At 40.1% G+C, this 18,735-nt stretch overlaps 2 protein-coding genes across 7 annotated transcripts in view; one reads left to right on the top strand and one right to left on the bottom strand.

Annotated features, from left to right (window-relative positions):
• Positions 1-5: 5 nt before the first annotated feature.
• l3mbtl2 (L3MBTL histone methyl-lysine binding protein 2) lies at positions 6-11,067 on the bottom strand. Of its 5 annotated transcripts, none has more exons than XM_055229599.1 (19): positions 10,947-11,063; positions 10,551-10,626; positions 10,034-10,436; positions 9,019-9,082; positions 8,787-8,920; positions 7,479-7,548; positions 7,335-7,402; positions 7,129-7,246; positions 6,868-7,002; positions 6,154-6,242; positions 5,426-5,672; positions 5,283-5,350; positions 5,113-5,217; positions 4,832-4,979; positions 4,665-4,747; positions 3,693-3,927; positions 1,751-1,810; positions 1,510-1,665; positions 260-793 (listed from the first exon to the last, which is right to left on the bottom strand). In XM_055229599.1, exons 3-19 carry the CDS (start codon positions 10,361-10,363, stop codon positions 477-479), a joined length of 2,427 nt encoding a protein of 808 aa, XP_055085574.1. In that variant the 5' UTR covers positions 10,364-10,436; positions 10,551-10,626; positions 10,947-11,063; the 3' UTR covers positions 260-476. The 5 variants fall into 5 exon arrangements, with proteins under 5 accessions (XP_055085573.1, XP_055085574.1, XP_055085575.1 ...); XM_055229597.1 differs by having other exon boundaries at positions 444-793; positions 10,028-10,436; positions 10,947-11,067; XM_055229598.1 differs by lacking the exon at positions 10,551-10,626 and having other exon boundaries at positions 6-793; positions 10,028-10,436; positions 10,947-11,067.
• A 4,324-nt stretch (positions 11,068-15,391) lies between these two features.
• Positions 15,392-18,735, top strand: part of ep300a (E1A binding protein p300 a) — an 18,668-nt gene continuing 15,324 nt past the window's right edge. Inside the window, exons 1-3 of one of the 2 annotated variants that reach the window (XM_055229874.1) lie at positions 15,392-15,914; positions 17,177-17,838; positions 18,620-18,735. The exon at positions 18,620-18,735 is cut by the window's right edge and continues 1 nt beyond it. In XM_055229874.1, coding sequence (XP_055085849.1) covers positions 15,821-15,914; positions 17,177-17,838; positions 18,620-18,735 — 872 coding nt within the window. In that variant the 5' untranslated portion in view covers positions 15,392-15,820. The remainder of the gene's footprint in view (positions 15,915-17,176; positions 17,839-18,619) is intronic. The other variant, XM_055229873.1, reaches the window with a different exon arrangement.

The following is an 18,735-nucleotide window of genomic DNA, read 5'->3' as shown; positions in this document are numbered from 1 at the left end:
CTACACAAGTTTTTGTCTATTTATTTGTATTGTGTTTAGAAAAAATATATGTATTTTTGGTATTCATTGGTGGCATTAAGGATTTTTTCCAATTTTATCTTTAGGCATGCACCAATACGATACTGGTATCTGATTTTGATGACAATACTGAAAATTTAGCTTGATTGGATATCAGTTTCCAAACACCTGGCTGCAGGGGTGGAGTTTGAAGTGCGGATACCTGTAAGACCAATCACACTGTTCCTCATACAACTATTTACAGCGTGACTGGGTGTAAGTTTTTGTGCAAAGATGGCATTCAACTTCCAAAGCAGTAAGCAAGTAAATTTGATCACAAGCTATATTTTTACAAAGAAAACATGTCTATTTACATTTGTACATAATAATAAACAATTATAAAAAGTGTTGTACTGAAATAAATGAGGCAAACATCAGCTATGGAAAAGTTTTTCAGTCCCGGTTATATTCACAATTTCTCATAGACTCTTATTAGGTGCCTCATCTTCATCTTCCTGGTTTGAGCTTGCGTGTTCGTCACTAGAGTGTTCTCCATTGCTGTTGCTATCGTACGATTCATAGCTGTCTCCAGCCATTTGGTCCTCATCTTCTTCACGGTGCTTCACAGATTCTTCTACCGTTGCCTCAGAAACCTCCACATTGTCCCCAGACACAGTGGCGGTAGTGATGCTGATCCCTGGGTTTTCCTCGATTTTGATTTGACTTAAAGAAACCTGCGTAGGGTCTATGGGGGTCTCCATCTCCACCTCCTCTACTTTGACATGCACCGTGCCAACTGGAAAAGAAGTCAATGTGTCAAATTATGGAATTTCAGTAGACCCTTTAAAAACAAGCATTCTAAATCCCGAAATGGAGGAAAACTGGACCTGGACTTCACCTGGCAAAGGTGAAGTGGAACATGATGCAAAGTAGAAATGAAAATGAACCAGAAAATATCATAATTTAGATAATAGACACTTTTAATTTTGCCTTCCTCAAAAATACTGAGTCTGTAAACTGCCAGGAAGAAGCCACTGCTCCAAAGAAATATTTTTTAAAAAGCCAGTGGCCTCCTCTTTTCACTGTGGATAATACACTCTTACCAGCTTGTCAATAAACCCATCCAATTCCAAAGACATGACATCATGAGCTGGGGTTTCCCAAATAGTTTAAAGTCATAGCAATCTTACTGTATGTACATTTCTGACTTTAAAGAAAGTAATGAAAAATTGTGTTTTAAAAATCCTTCATTCATTATTCTGGCATTTAGCAAATAGAAATCATTTTGGCAATACTAACTGCTCTAAAATTGAAAAAAAAAAAAGCATGCGTGTCTTTTCTATAATGTATGTAAACTTATGGTTTCAACTGTAGACTTCATGTCAGTTGATCATTAAAAATATGTTCAGGTCTTCTTTAACTTTGCCTCTATTTTTTATTTTTTTTTTTAAACATTCTGATGATATAGCATTTTAGGGTCTATACAAAATGATGAATCGTGTTTGGACGTACTTTGTTGCTTCTCCTCTGGCTCAAATTTGGGCTTGATGAATGGAGCTTTCAGAGGAGAGTCCATGTCCGAGAATCCATGTGGTTCTTCCATTTCTGGGTCGTGCACCTCATCATCAAAGTTTACTTGTGAAGATGGTCTCTTTCCGAAACGTTTTTCTACACAGACATTGATGTAAATTGATTAAAATGTGTATAATTTTGTATACAGTATCCCTCCATAAGCACTATTATCACAACTTACTCTTTTTTGCTCCGAACACGTGTGGCTTGCACTTTTTGATTCGTGACTGATCTGCAAGATCTGCAGAGAAACAATACATAATAATCATACAGGGTGGCCCAAAAGTCACTGACACTTTTAAATCTTCAATAGCTCCTATAATTCTTAAGTTATACTCACCAAATTTTACGAGTAGGTAAACTGAACCTTCCGAGATTTTTGGCAATATATACAGTTATAATTGTTCACTTGCACTTAAACTAGAGGAAGTTAAAATGACTACATTTTTTTAAAATTATGTTTTTTAAGTAGTGATGAGTTCAAGTGTCCACCATTTTCGGTTTCTCACTGAATAGCCCTGTCCAACACACTTTGCATAACATTTGAAAGCATTTCCGGGCTGATGACTTTTATTTGAGCCTCGATATTATGTTTTAAGTTGCTTATTGTCTGAGATTTATTCACAAACACCTTTTCTTTAAGATAGCCCCACAGAAAAAAAATCAGGACTAATCAGGTCTTGGGAGATCACATACTGCCCCCTGTCTTTGAAAATGACTTATTATTCCTTTAATGGCATTTACACTCGGTGCATCTCTGGTATTAAAATGTCGACCGTAACACCGCTGGGTTTCTGAATTTGACCCGTGTGACTCAAAGTACCACTGTACACTGAGGGTTTGTTCTTCTGTGCTATATTTGCTCATATTAATGTCAGAAGGGTAGTTCTAAATGCTCTGAAAAAATAAAAGAAAAATATTTAGAAACAAGAGTTATGGATTTTTTTCAACTGTCAGTGACTTTTGGGCCACCCTGTATATAACATGTGTCATATGTCCTTTTACAGTATTTTTTGTAACCCAACTTCAAACAATGTTAGCTGCGAAGGTATATGGACATAAAAATGAGCTCTTCCTGGATTACCACAGTGTAATACAGACCCATAAAACTGAACATGCAGGACAATGCAAATGCATTAACGGTTATGATTGATTAGTAGACCAAAAGGGGGACAAAGAACTCTAAAAACTACTACGTATCTCTATGTACCTGTCCCAAACTGGACTCAAAAGACTGACTGCACAGGAGTTCATGTAAAAACAACTGTCACAAAAGTACTAGGAGTACTTTAAAGTACTAGGAAACAATGTGTTTAAACGAAGACAGATTAAATGTATGATTTATGGGTTTAATCCGCCTTTTTACATATAAATACCAAAAAATATCAAATCTCCAGCTAACTCTCCAATTTCTCCTTTTACACTGTTGTCCTATATAAATCCTTATAATCTGATAAAATAATTAGTCGAATAAAGGACTACAACCCTACTGTCTCGATTTGTGTACAGGTAGCAATATACAAGAAACATTTGTCGAAAGAAATTGAAAATCAATTTAGACTAAATGAATTACTGAGCTGGGTTTAAAACAGATGGAAGATAGTAAGACTAATGTTAAAAATGCTGATTTTTTGTTGGAATACAATGAGCTCTATGACCTACTCACTAATATCAATACGCAGGTTCAACATTTGTGATTTCCTCCTTTGGAAATTTGTAATGAAAATACCATGAAATCAAAACTGACCCTTGCCCCCATCTGAAAGTATGGCATTATCACATTCTTAGAATCTGAAAACCATCATTTGACGAGGATATTGGTACTTTGCAGCTGATGTCATTCACATTTCCTGGAGAGTGAAGCTAACAGGAGGCACTGCTCTATCTGAAGCTCTGTTGAAAATCAAACACCTAATTCAAACCATGAATGCTTGTATTGTGTATTTTTCTTGAGTAGTATTTGTAGAATCTAAAAACTTATAAGACTGTGTCCGCTAATGTGTGCATTTTTTCACCATGGTAACTGCTGAACATTCCTCCATAGACATAATGCTGGGGGTGATGCACGTATGTCACTGTAATGCATCAGTTAGATTAGATTTTAAGCACACTGGCTGCTTTACCGAGGCCGGGAGGAGGCTGCAGCTGTAGGCCCACCAGCTCGCACCAGCCAATGGGGTAGATGTCTGAAGACTGGCAGTCCACCCATTGGTCGAACTCGTCATCCCAGCCGTCGAAGTGAATAAGCAGGAGCCTGCCCACACAGCGCCTCACTGTGGCCACACACACCAGGCTGGGTTGCATCAGGTCGGCCGCCTCCAGCTTCATGTTGGGGGAGAAGCTGTGGCCCGGGTACTCCTGAACAGAGGCACAATAACAGGGTGAATTTTAATACTTGCTTAACCTTATTAGTGGGTCCAGTTTCAAGAATCTGATGATGTCATAGACCGTGTTGGGATCTAATATCCAGATTTCCTACTGACCACATTGTACATTGCCATGAAATATCCAAATGTTAAATTCACAAATGTTGAACCTGATTATTTATATTATTTACTAGACCAACAAACTCACTGTATTTCAACAAAATTCAGCATTTTAATAGTGTAAAAAGCGAATACATGAGGCAATTTGGGGTAAAATGGTGCTATGTAGAACTCTCCATGACCCGAGATTGATTCATCATCATTTCTCCATGGTTCCATCTAATAATAAATGAAATCCTGGTTTTAAATGAATACACGGAGGCATAATCATTCTAGTCTAGGGCTGTACTGGAATAAATTGTAATTGGATTTTTTGTACAATTAGATTTGAGATGTTTAAAAAGTAGGATTGAGTTTAGAGTGCACATTATCAGTTTGGATTTCAGTCTACTTTCAAATCTTAAATAAAAACTGTATTTCAGAATATGTTTGTAGAGGACTAAACTATAGGCACAATATATTTTGTTCTGTAAAGGACTATTATTTGCATAACTGCAGCCTTTCCAATTTGATAATTACAGCAACAAGATTTGCAATTTCAATTTGATTTCAATATATTGTGCAATCCTAGTCTAGTCCGATCTAAAAGAAATCAAAACAAAACCTCACATAGTTGAATAGATGTGCTGGTGCAGCTTTGGCGTTCTTCTCCTTTAGATAATCGGGCCAACTGAAAGTCCCAGATTCATACCCTGACATAACACATTGAAGGGTCATCATTAAGTACATGGGCTTTTTCTATTGACAGCAACATCTCAAAAGTAGAAGACATTTACCATCAGGCACTTTGAGATCTATGTCATTCTTCTCACAGAAGCCGATGGGCAGGATGGCATGAGATGAAGCATGATAACAGAACCAGTCAGACCCATCTGCAAGGATGCTGCCGTCAATACCAACCATCAGGTAGCCATCCAGCAGTACCTGTGGGAGTTCATTAGGATTCAAATTACCATCACATTAAGAAAATACTCTGAGACAGAAAGCCTAAGGTCACAAAGATTTTGATTTTTTGTTTTAGATGTTGAAATTGTAAATGGAAATGTTGGAATATTACCTTTTGTACCGTGGCAACACAAATGCTCCCCAAATTGAGTGGATCAATAGCCTCTAGTTTCATCCCCTGTTCAAAGAATGCCCCTTCCATATAGACATATCTCAGCTGTGGGTGACAAACTGCGGTAAGTCTAGTGACAATTAATCTACTTTGGAATATTCTTTTCTTACCTTTTTAAAGAGGTGTAATGTACTGTCCCAGCAGGTACCCTTTAAAGGGTTTGCCTCTATACCATTAGCTAAAAACACAATATACATGGATTTTTAAAACCAATAACATGACATAATGGATAACTTTGAAGAGTTCTACAAACCTGGTGTTTTGATGGGATGGCCCACCATTTTGGACCAGCCAATAGGGTGAAGAAGTGGGCTGGACATGTGACACCAAAACTCTGCCTTGGTGTTTTCAGGGGCGTCTTTTTGGTCGGCATACACCAGTTGGAGCCGCCCCCCATACGTAGCGTTTACGATGGCTACACGGGTACGGCTTATGTGTTTAGGATCCACCACTTCTACACGCATGCCATATTTGAATGGGCACTTCATGCTTTCAGAAAGCTGTAAAGTAAACTTAAACTTACACAAATGTGCAGTTTGTGCTAAACATTGCATAAAAACGCACGCCTTAGACAAACATCTGTACATTCAGTCTATGATAAATTATATTGGCTGTAAGCATATTTATGGTTTAGTCTAGATTATCAATGATACTCAAATTAACTTCCTTCTTGGCACAACTTGTGTGGCCGTGACTGACCGCTAACTCAAGTCCATATGTATGCAATGTCTGCCTTTCCTTTGGCATATAGCTTATTTTTTAATTCCTTGCATATTTACTGATTTTCAGTGACAGTTCCATATGCTTGAAGTACTCTGCTCTTTTCTTTTCCAATTGGTCAGCTGGTGCTGACCCCTCACTGACCCTCCCACTGCTCAGTTCCTCCCCTGGGCTGAAGAGAAACTTAACCAGGATGAGTTCAGCCAGCTTTATAATACAGGCCTTAGGAGACTCAACATTGTCTGTGTCAGTTTGTTTTACCTTTAAGTAAAAGTCGACAGGTATAGTGTTGGCTCCCACCAGCTTCTGCATTAAATACTCTTTCCAGTCCACGATTGTTGTTTTGACATCTGTAAATAACAGAAAAACATACAAAATGAGGCTACTTTCTGTTCCTCCAATAGCAACAGCTTGTAATCTTCATTCATTGGTATCGACAAACGCATTAACAGTATCCCTCATGCCAGTCTTAAAGAAATCAACTTTTCAGAGTGTTAAAGCATGCTATAGTTGTTTCATCTTCTTATTTACTGTCTAAAAGTTGTATTTGGGGTGATTCGTGCATGTTTGAGCAATATTTAACTGCTTATTTTCAATATGCCATGTTGCAGATCGACTCCCATTTTCACCATCACAGTATAGGATTCAACAGCATCGAGTTGTAATTTTGGTGCAAAAGAAAAAAATTCTGCATTTCTCTAGCCTGATCTGCAACTATGCATTGGAGGTGCAAACAACTTCATGGCTCATTGTTGTGATGTTAATGGTGACGTCAGCTCCCACAGTTTTCAAATGTGGAAATCAGCAGACTTGTTTCCAAATTATAACATAATGATGCACAAGCGTCATAAATTATAACTACACATCAGACACAAGCCCAAAAAATCTTCTTTAACAGTGTCGATACAAATCGGTCTCTTGTAGGACATATAAAGTAGATGAGTGAATACTATAGTGTTCAGAAGTGAAGCTCACCTTGAGGAGGCACCAGTAGCTTAGTGGTCATTGCGCACCACCCGATTGGATGCAATTCTCCTGATACAAGGCTACTCCAAAAATCATATGTGCTGTCATGCTCAAAGCCTTCATACCTCAAAAGGACTCTGTATCCTGGACAAGGAATAAAAACATTCAGAAATGGTGTTGCTAATGCCATGTGCAATGACATGCAGACTGCAGTGGTTTGTGCGATGCAGGCCCACACATTTAGTTTAAAAACAAAAAAAAATTCCAAACCTGCAATTTGAATTACAGTGGCAATCCAGTAGACTTTACTGGGCAGAACAGCATTAGTATTAAGGACCTCTACTTTTGTCCCCACTGTGACATCGTCCCAGTGCTCCCACATAGGAGCCTGTCATGGAGATGTCAAAAGTAATTAATAATAATAATAATAATAATAATAATAATAGGGATGTACTTAGCCTTAAAACAGGACTCACATGTTGGAAGCAGGACACTGATACACCCAGAGAGGTTTCTCTATTCAAATAATAGCCCCAGTCAAAACCTGTAATAAAGTATTATGGCTTGAACAAGCACAAAGTCAGTGAATTAAAAGGTTAGTGTGTGAACGTAAATACTACCTGTGGGGGGTACGGGTGGATGTGGTTTCTTCTTTTTCAGTACTACTGTTTTCTTAGAGGGAGGTCGCCCCTTAAAAAAAAAAAAAAAGTATGACTTAACAACCACTTGTTACTTGTGGTTAGACAAGATGCAGATCTGTCCTGATCCTCTTCCCTAAAAAAAATAAATCAGATCTATCCAGTTCCATCCGATCATAAACTGTTCATTAAAGGCCATTGTGGTGTAGTAGTCCACTAGCACATCAAGCTACTTCGCTGCACAAGCAGATTTTTCCCTCTCAATGGTGTGAGAAGGATAGTGACAAAACACTAAATCCAGGACCGATACCGTTCATCAACACCTAAAGATGAAATTAACAATGTGTCAAGTATGTGCTCGTGCCTACAGGAGAGTATGGCCCCTGAGAGCAAAGGACGTGGTGAAGTTGTACTCTGATATAATTACACAGTAACTCTGGGGTGAACGGATAATATCCTCCAGTGCCCTTTGCCTTACCCTCCGCCTGACCGTGGCCCCTGCCGCGGGGACGTCTCTGGCGCTGAAACGGGACGGCACCGCGGTGGCCTTCAGCAGTGTGGACCGCGGCTGGCTCGGGACATGGGTCTGTTGAATGTAGTCGTCCGTCTCGAAATGCTCCTGGCACACGAACGTGCTGCGGAGGATGTGCTTCGGTGTGTTTACGTCTATGTCCAGCACAAACAGCCACTGCGTGAGGACGTGGGGCCGGCTGAGCGGGAGCCGGTGCAACACGAGGTCCTTCCCCTGTTCTGAGCTGCGACATGTTCTTACGCAGCATTTAATAACCATTGTGCAAGTGGATACGAATGACACGAGTGGGATCTTTGAAGGGAGCGCGCTCTTCTTTGACTCCACCGCTGGACTGAACAAACGCATTTTGAGGGGAGAGTCTGCCCTCTGCTGTGCGTGGAGCTGTAGGACAACCTCACTGCACATCTGCTGTAGTGACCAGGGCTGTAGTGACCAGGGCTGTAGTGACCAGGGCTGTAGTGACCAGGGCTGTAGTGACCAGGGCTGTAGTGACCAGGGCTGTAGTCACCAGGGCTGTAGTCAGTGTGTAGTTGATAAATTGAGTTATATAGACCACCAGGCGCCGCAACACCCCCTTTTAGACGATTAATCGATGCACAGGGCCTTTAGTTGACTACAACTGTACTTACTACTTCTTGTTTTAATCACTCCATTGTAGAATGGAACATTATTTTTAGGGGATTATCCTCAGACTCAGTTTTTGAGTTTAAATATTTCCAAGTTACTCTCTATTTAAGTAGGAAAAATCCAATTATTACCTGCAGTTGAGCCAAGACAGACGATTTCTTTGAGTTTGAAGAATAGGACCGAGCGCAGGATTCACTGCAGAAGCGCTTGCTTTTCGAGTAAAAGGTGCTTGCATCATCAACAGTTTCACACATTTCACATGCAACTACAAAATACAATGACACATGATTTCCACAAACTACTATTTTGTATTAATACTAATTAATTAATACTTATTACTATGTTTATTTAAACAAATCTTACCTAACCGTCCTTCTTGCTTGACTTTCTCTTTGGTGGTCTTTGATTGTGTAACTGCATTTGCCGACTGAAAACAAGAAAAAGACAGGAATGGTAAACTTTTTTTTATTTTTTTATTCAGCTATGTAGAACAAAAGCCATTCATTTGTAATTAAGACTTCTGTCTGAACACACTGCCATGGTTCTGAATCCAGATTAGAAATGCATGATTTGAGAAAAAAAAAAAAAAAAAAAAAATCAAATTGCAATTTTTGTGACAGGTATTGAGATTTGTTCAAGTGCGCATTTCAAAAACATTCAGGAACATTTGACAGAGGAATGAAATATGAACTGCTAAACTAATTCAAGATTTCCATGCATTTCAGAACATGTTTGTAGAGTTGTTGTTTTTTTAATTTTTTTATGTATTTGCGATTTAATAATGAGACCTACCTATACTGAAATATCTATTTTATTGCAATATATTGTGCAGCCCTAATCCTGAGGGCCATAACTTTCCCTTAGTCACTACTGGAGAACTGCACAAGTTAGTTAGAACTTGGGATCAGAAACTCTCCAACATTACTAGGATTGTCACAATACTAAAATTTCAAACTTGATTTCGATACTAAGGAGCAGACTTGACTCAGTATTAATTCTGATACCACAATGATGAGTTTAAAAAAAAGTTCTTTAAACAATAGAATGTGATTTCCAGCTTTAAATGATTTTATATTACCATCTGATATCTATATAATCCCTCAGTCGTCCAGATAGATTCTATAGTGGTCCATGGGCGTATACTTGTCTATGTGGTCTTATTTAATTCAAGACCATTCTAAATTCAAAAATAGTTCATTTCTGTCCTGCGAATGTGACTTTTTAGTATCGGTGAGTATCTAGTTTTCATATTAGTATCTGTAGTGTCAAAAGTGTAAAAAAATCAGTCTAAAATTATCATCATAGATTTGCTCAGGGGTGCCAGTATCTTTACTATCCTTTACTATCTAATTTAATGTATTTTGGCACGTACACTCACAGGCATAGGCTCTTTTGGTGAAAAGGCACGGCACTGAATGGATGGCAGACATTTACTGCAGCCTGTCCCGAAGCAGGATAGACAGAAGGGGCGATCAAACACGGTGGGCACTGCTCCTCGCCTGAGCCTAAGGGTTCCAGGAATGAAGTAGTCACAGCCAAAGTGCTCATGGCAGAGGTGGGAGGTAGAGGAGGCGGTCCAGTTGGTGCGGGTACGTTGGACCTGTCTCTCCCATTTGGTGAACTCCTCTTGGTCCTTGGGGAATTTATACAGAGCCACGCCATCGTCGGCAGTTTTGCCACAGCCATACGCCACACAATGGTAGGGCATCCTGACGTAAAATCAGATGTCCGTCTTTACCGGCGAAGTTGGTATCCTTTGCTATGAAAATGGTTTGTGAAATCTGCAAAGCGAAGAAAGACATAGTTAAGAAATAGGCCTGAATGATCTATAAATACAATAGCCTACATTGTGATTAAAAGTGCAATATAAACTTTCTAAAACGAGGGTCTGCTACCTGCAATAAAAGTATATTATCCTCATGGAGACAAGCAGGCCACAAGGCTGAGTTACAGCCCAGATCTATGGCAAGCCTGCACAGAGTAAGAATGCAAGTTTTTCAAGGTATTGCATTGTCTAAAAACATCTGACAGTGCTTGGAGCCTAGCCAGTAAAGTTACAAAATGCACCTTTAATAACAAAAAAGCATCGAAATTTACTAAATTTACAACAACACATTTTATGATGGTAGTCAAAAACACATGGTATGCAAGCAAAGACAAAACTGCAAAACGTAAACAATACTTTTTATCCTGTCAAATAAGTGTGTGGTTGACTTTCTTACCCTCTGAAACCTCTCAGATGCACATTAAACACAGTAAACGACAGGTACACACACCTATTCTCTACTAACCTTGGCGATGAATGGCGCAAAAAACAGTGAATACCAAACTTTTAAATTGCGCGTACGGTGGTGGGAGTGGAGAGCTCACGCCATTCTGTTTGGTCTCACGTATATGACGTCACAGACACCCGTGGAATTGTGGGACGTGGAGTTTTAATTTCTTTATTACGTTGAATCCGCAACGTAACCTATCTAACCAACAAAATGTTAATAATTGATTGATACTTGATTTCATACACAAGTGAGTTCTCCTACCACTCCTTATTGAATTTCCTTTTTAACATAATATTTATTTTGCCGTGTAGGCAACCACATTCCTCAACTTAAAATCCCATCCAACAATTTTACATTATTTATATAGACCTATATATTTCTATTTTTCATGCCGTTGAATTAAGTATTGTCTGAATTCTAGTATATAGTAGTAATTCTGTATTAAGCCTAGGCTATAGGCTGTGTTATAATTTTGCAATAATAATAATACTAAAAATATTGGCTAATAGTTATAGTTAGTACAAGGACTATGTGATTTAATGCAATTCAAAAGAAACAAGAAAAACTGCATTGTCCAGTTTATCAAGTAGTGAGCTCTGCTTCTTAATTTGAAGTTCTGCCACTAGATGGCGACGTGCACTAATGATTAGAGCTCAAACATGGTTTACGCTCTATAGGCATGTGTTCAGAAGAATTCAGCAAACACATCATATGTCAGAATGGGGAAAGTCATGCTCAAGCTGTAATACTTGTAATACAAACCAAATGTCATCTGAAAAGTCCTTATTACTGAAATACCATCTTTACTAACCTCAATAAAACCAGAAATCCATATCATGTTTGATTGCCATTGTTATTGAACACAGTTCACAAACTAGGAACGTGCTTTGCCAATATTGTACAACATAAAATAAAGAGTAATAATAGTAAAATATGAACTATGATCAAATAAAAGGCATGCATAAAAGGTGTTAGAGTAAAACTTTTCCTGAATATAAATACAAAATATTGTCTACAGTATGGATAAAATAACTAAATGGCAAAACTGGCAATAGATGTAGACTGTAGTCGAAAATCTTGGTCTAAAAACATGCCTCGCTGACCTATTAGTCAACCAAAAAGGGGCTAATACAAATTTTGGTCGTCTAAGATACCATCAACCGATTAATCAATTAAACGAGCATCAACAAAATGCATATTTTACAATGGGGTGTCATCTATTGAGATGGCAGGAGATGCTATTGTTCTCTCACATCTGGACCAAAGAATCTGAGCTACTCCACACAATGTCCAAACAGACAGAACTTTTTTTTAAGGCTAAAAGGTTTCATTTTAGATACAGATAGCTATAGTCATAGTACCCATTCATTCTTAAGGCACTCACCACTCTAATTACTGACCCATCACCAAAAAGCAGATATTAAAGTGGATCTGCTGTTTTGTGGTGGGTTTTCTTTTTGCTTTTATTTAATTATTGCATTGTCATATTTTATTCTTTTAAATATTTATTGTTAATTTCATTTGGGGTGTAGCTGAATAGAGAATCTTTTATTTTCAGCACTTAAGTTTCAAATGTGCCATATACGTGCAGTGATTTGAGCTCTTCTGGACCTTCTCTAGTCATGCAGGTGTCCCAGATCTTGAATACCTCACATCTTCTGAACCTCCTCCATGCTCTACAGACAGTATTGTAAGAAACAGCAAACTTCCAGAATGGGACATCTTTGCGATAATCAGGCCATGACCAAAGTGGTCAACAGCCTACAGTAAAACTATCTTGGGACTGGTCTTGTCCCTTAATGCACCTTGTTTAATTCAGCAAGTAACTCTTCATTAACCCTCCATGCCCACCCAACCTACATGTATATTTAATTTATATTACCTATATTGTTTGATTCTAATTTATTCTGTATGTTTGTACCTTATTAGATAAAAATATTTTGCTATTTTTACTATATTATAATTATTTTGAATTTAATAGTCATTTATTCTTTTTCTCTCTGTTATTATAAAGTAATGTGTGAGGGACTGTGGATTGTGAAGCTTATTCAGATTTTATTGCAGTGCATTTCATATATTTATCATATAGTCCAGACATGTCAGATTCAGGCCCACGGGCCAAATTGGGCCCTCAATATAATTATATTTGGCCCGCGAGATCGTATCCTATATGTATTAGAGCTGGCCCACTGGCCGCCGCGCCAGTATAACACATGCACCGCTAATACTACAAATCCCAGAATGCTTTCCACCTACCACTTCTGTTCACAATCATTAGCATCTGCTACCTGTCACCTCACTCAAATTTAATCCACCCCTTTAAATATTTAGTTTGGCTTGTGACTTAGTCCCAGCTTTTAATTTTGTCCCCTGTGAATTTGAGTTTAACATCCCTGATATAGATTTTTTAGCCTGTATGTCAATAATGCTCATGTCACAAACTGCCATGGCCAAATATGTTGACATGGATCTCATGTAGAAATAAAGTTTTATTGCCTCTGCCTCTGTCATTGAACAAAATTCACTACTGGGGGACAGTTTAGTTCTATGATCTAACTCACTCTTGCTGGACATCAGGGGCAGGGGGCAGTGCAGTCATCAGGCGTGTCAGTTCAGAGCTGGGTATTACTCACATTTAATCACATTCCTGAATAACTGACTTCCCAAACTGTTACATTCACTACTTTAATAATAACAATGAATTAAACTTGTACTGCCGTTCACAGACTCAGAAAAGTCTCTCAAAGCTCTACATTATAAACATGATTCATTCAGCCACACTCAGTGCTGGTAAGATACCACTGTAGTTGCCCTGGGGCAGATTGATGGAAGCCAGTCTGTGCCATCTGCCCCTCTGACCACCACCCACACGCGCGCGCGCGCGCACCCACACGCACACACCACACACGCACCCCCCCCACACACACGCACACACACACACACACCCACACACACACCCCAACACACACCCAACACACACGCACACACCCACGCACCCACACACACCCCCACGCACACACACACACCCACGCACAAACACACACACACACACACCCACACGCACCCATACACACGCACACACCCACACACGCCCCCACACACGCGCGCACGCGCGCGCACCCACACACGCGCACGCACACACACAAATTTAATACTAGGCAAGGTGGGTGAAGTGCCTTGCCTAAAGACACAACAACAGAACAGGAATCAATCCTTTGACTTTCTCTAACCACTGAGCCACTGTTGTCCTCTATTTTTATTTTTATTTATAATACTAATAATACTTTATAGCAGCATCACACCCAAGTTTAAGTGTAAAAAGGGGCCCACCAAAACCATGCACACATGAAACAGAGCAGAGGTGTATGGAGACTCAGTCAGTGAGATAAAAGCTGTGTTTTCACCATAGGCTGCATATGGTTTTCACCTGTCCTGTGAGGACGGGTGAGACTATGTCCTGCTGCTCACTGTCATCACATTTTGCAGATGCTTGTTTAGGTGAAGCATATAGGAACCCCGCAGTCATCAACAATAAACACCTTTGAGAGTGATGGTTGGACCTATAAAATTGGCTAAGTTGACAGCTTGAACTTGGGCTCACTATTTAATACCATACAATGAGCTATTTCCTACTCAGTTCTATTTTGGTAAATCTAAGCTATTGCTTTTATATACAAGGTCTTCAACTTCTTGAATTTTTCTTTTTGTCACATTATTGACTTGAGACATTTGAGAGCCTAAGCGCATCTGATAAGCCTAAGGTTTGCCTAAGGAGAGACTTTTTTTTTTAAATGTAGACCTAGGTCTGGATTGTAATCTTTGGAAATGTCAATTTTCTATATAAATCTAAGGGTGGAAGTTGATTAAAGTCAATTAAATATATTTTTTTCTTCTGTAGATCAGTGTAGTTAAACTGTTAGATTAAGAGTAACCTTATTCTATTTACATGAAATAAAAGCAAACTCAGAACCAAAAGGAAACCTAAAGAAAGTTAAGACATCTCAACAGGAGTTTGTTGCCATTAGGCCTACGTGCTGGTCATCATCTTTTGTAGCATCTGTAAAAATCATTTGTCATGGATCCTAAATTTACTGAGGGAGTCTAACAATAAAAAAGTTGAAAACTGAGTAACCCACAACGCTTCGTTTATGAACCTATAGGCTACTCAAAGACATTTTTTGGTAACTTCAGTTAAATGAGTAGAGAAGTTCAATAACTTTTCACTCGTCTAACATTTCATGACAGTTAAGTTAATTAGGTTTGTGGGCTCTTCTGCTCAGTAGTGTCCTGCCTCTAATCGTTGCGGTACAAATGAAAATAAAAGCAACAGAAACAGAAATTGTGCTGTATCTGAGAGTGAGTGAACGGGCTTCATAAGAGTTGCTTCATAGGAGTTGCATCCCTCCTTGCTCCGCCGCTGCCCCCAGCAGCAGCAACACCATCACTTCACAGCCCGCAAACAAGCCGCTCCTGCCCGACATTATCTACATCCACTCCGCTGGAAAGCAGCCTCTAATGACGGATGCACTCATGGACGGCGGGCCGAGGCGCGGTGCTTTTAATCCCGAGCAGGCTGTTGAAGTTTAGAGGGAAGGCTCTTCGCGTGTCTCCCTCTTTACTTTCGCCGACCCCCTCCTCCGCTGGCAGAAATTTATAAAGAACAAAAAATCCGACGAGGGAGGGGAGGAGGGGGGCTGATATACGCCGAGGCTGAAATCGAGAGGCGAATCCAGGGAAGAGGATTCATTTGTACACGGGACTTTCCCCCTCTGAGTCCCCCAAAAGGAGGGGGAAAAGTCGCAATATTGGAAACGAAAAGGAATGCGCTTCTAAGGGCGTGAAAACGTCTGCAATTGTGGATACTTTATATATTTTTATTTCGAAAAAATATGGCCGAGAACGTTCTGGACTCTGGCCCGCCTTCAGCCAAGAGGCCTAAACTCTCTTCTCCGGCACTTTCCGCCTCCGCTAGCGATGGAAATGGCAAGTATTCTTCACCCAGATGACCTTTTGGTGTAGTGTTTGGTTAGTTTAATCATTATACTTGGCCCATGCTGGTCTAAAATGGGAAAATAGGCGGGATTGCTGTACTGTTTTTGTCGTAGCTAGCTGGGGTTAGCGTGCTACAGGGAGTGTGTCGGACGTGATGAAGAGCTAGCTTTGAAGCTAACAGCCATTTTAGCCGGGGTTAGCGATTTAGCTAACTCTACTACGGCTACCGAGGAGTAGCTATGCGGTCCTCATCTGACGGACCCATGTCTAAACGGCTAATAAAAAGCGCAGTGGCACAACAACACACAATTAAGTGTCTTGTTTCTATCGCTGTGTCAAATCCGATCCCAGTGGTTGACATACCATTGCACTATTTGTAGATTTGTAGATCAAAACAGTGTGTTGTTTTGCTTCATCATAACTCGTTCCTTGATAGTACTAATGAAAGCAGCGGTGGCACGGTGCTAGCCTTGTTGGATTGCCAAATTTAGGCCTTTTCGTCCTCTTGTTTGTTGAGTTTAAATTACCATTGCTGGTATGTTTTTGTGCACGGCGTGTGGCAGCAACTGAAATAGTGGCCTGTGAACCAGTGTGTGGTCAAATGACAGTCTTATTACTCAAATGTAACAGTATCAAGTGGCCGTCCATTGGCTGAATACGAATTGAAGATTGTCACAGAAAACTAAAGTATGTTTTGCTATTATATCTAGAGCTGTATTTCAGGTCGTCTGCGTCCATTGTGGGCACACATCTGTACGCTTCATGCAGTATCATGGTCTGTAGGCACAAGGATATGTTCAGGATGTTCTGTTCAGCTATCACTATTCCTTCTGAGTTTTCTGATGTTAACGCACATTTGATTGTATGTGCACCGACTATGGCGTGTGTAGTTGTAAGGAGGTGTGTTTGTAGTGTTTTGGATGTCCATGTTGTCATCCATTGCTGATGGTTGTTTAATATGTCTGCCTGAATCCATTACTTACTGGCTCAAATCATAGTTAACACTTGTTTACAAAACAACATGACATGCATGCACAAACTTTTAATTATCTCTGAACTGTCTGCCTCACTAATATTTGCTAGATGTTAGATATTTGAGTTGGTGATAGTAATTGACATTAAGCATTAAATACAATTTTCGAAATGAGTTGTCCACAAGATAGTGGATTAAAGTGTAATATAGCTGTAACTCACCCACTGCTTACTTTCCTGCTTTGGCCTAATCATGAACTATTCTGTATGCTTCATTTTAGATTTTGGCTCATTGTTTGACTTGGAGCACGACCTTCCTGACGAGCTCATCAACTCAAATGAACCAAGCCTGGTCAACGGTGGAGATGTCAACCAGTTGCACACCACTCTGGGAGGAGGTACAGCCGGCATGGGTGGTCCCGGGGCTGGAGGAATGGGCCTGGCTCTGGGCTCTGCAGGAGTCCAGGGTACGGGTCAGGATGCTGTGGCCAAACACAAACAACTGTCAGAGCTGTTACGGTCTGGGGCACCCCCTCCACCCCAGCAGGGCCATTCTATGAGCAGCCCTGGGGGTCCGGCCACCATGAGCCAACACCTCGCAAACATGAAGGCTTCTCCAGGCCCGGGTGCTCCGCAGATGATGGGCCAGGGGCAGCAGCACCTGTCTCCTCAGCAGCACTTGTCACCTCAGCAACAGGCGTCGCTAATGCAGCAACAGAACGCAGGAATGATGGGCGGCATGAACCGGGCCATGATGGGAGCCCAGCAGAAGGCCAACAATGGACAGCAGCCGGGCATGATGACCAACCAGGTGAATGGATCTCCTCGCATGGGATTTGTTAACCAGGGAATGGGTGGCAACAGCAACCTGTTAGCAGAGACACTACAGGGACCTGCAGGCCAAGCAGGCATGAGAGGCCAGCAACCAGGAGCCCTGAACAAGGTAAGGAGTCATGGACTGCTCTACAGTAGTCTACTGTCATCCCAGTCAAATCCTCAGTGTAATTTATTATTTTATTTTTGTTTATAACATAATGTCTAAAATCTAATATAGTATTTGTTGAGAGGCTGGTGTTGTCTTATGGCTTCCATAAATAAGCATAAGTTTGAATTTAAATTAGTTTCTTACACACACATGTCTATTGGTGCATATAAATTGCTTAAAATCCCTTCTCAGAAATTGTTGTCTTGACAAAACTTAGTTGCAGATGGGCTAAATTAGTGCTACCGCTCAGTTGGTCAATTCCTCAAAGAAAAGATCATTAACTGCATTTTACATGAAAACCTGGAACCAAATTAAGAATAATTAGCATCATCACACGTGGCGTTGGCAATATGAAGATAAATATGAATAATAATCTGATCCTGTGATGTGCTATGTTGGTTAAAAATGTCATATTGTGATTCAGTGCTTTTCTTAAATCCTATGTGAATTATGAATTCTCAGAAGCAACTGCTGAAGTGACTAGCATTTCTAGATACTTTCAAATCATGATTTAGGCTCTGCAAACTCATGACATGATATTTTGGCATATTACCCAGGGGCCACCCAAAATCACACTTTCTTGAAGACATTGCATGTTGCGTTTTGTCCCAGATCTCCAACATGTCACTAAAAAAGCAGCTAATACCAAGATGTAACTTGACTTAAATACTATCTGTTTTAAATTTAACCTAAGTAAATGATGCAGTGATGTTTTGACCTGTTTTTCCACTGTGTACAGATGGGGATGATGGGGACCTCTGGTGGACCCTTTGGTGGTCCTTATGCAGGTCAGGGGAGCCAAGGCATGTGTGGTACAGGGCTGGGCCCTCAGATACAGAACAAAGGTCCCATGGC

Source organism: Periophthalmus magnuspinnatus, chromosome 19 (genome assembly GCF_009829125.3).
Source record: "Periophthalmus magnuspinnatus isolate fPerMag1 chromosome 19, fPerMag1.2.pri, whole genome shotgun sequence".
NCBI lineage: Eukaryota > Metazoa > Chordata > Actinopteri > Gobiiformes > Gobiidae > Periophthalmus > Periophthalmus magnuspinnatus.
Note: the sequence above shows the minus strand (reverse complement) of the source record. Positions and strands in the feature narration are given on the sequence as shown.

Bases quoted from the DNA above. Each gene is read 5' to 3' on its own strand.
- l3mbtl2 (XM_055229598.1), bottom strand. From the start codon at position 10,363: ATGCCCTACCATTGTGTGGCGTATGGCTGTGGCAAAACTGCCGACGAT. The intron at 7,549-8,786 runs GTAATAATTGGA...TTTTTTTTTAAG, and splicing joins CTGTCTTGGCTCAACTGCAG to GGGCGACCTCCCTCTAAGAA. The intron at 1,811-3,692 runs GTAAAGCAGCCA...GTTTCTCTGCAG, and splicing joins GCAGCCTCCTCCCGGCCTCG to ATCTTGCAGATCAGTCACGA.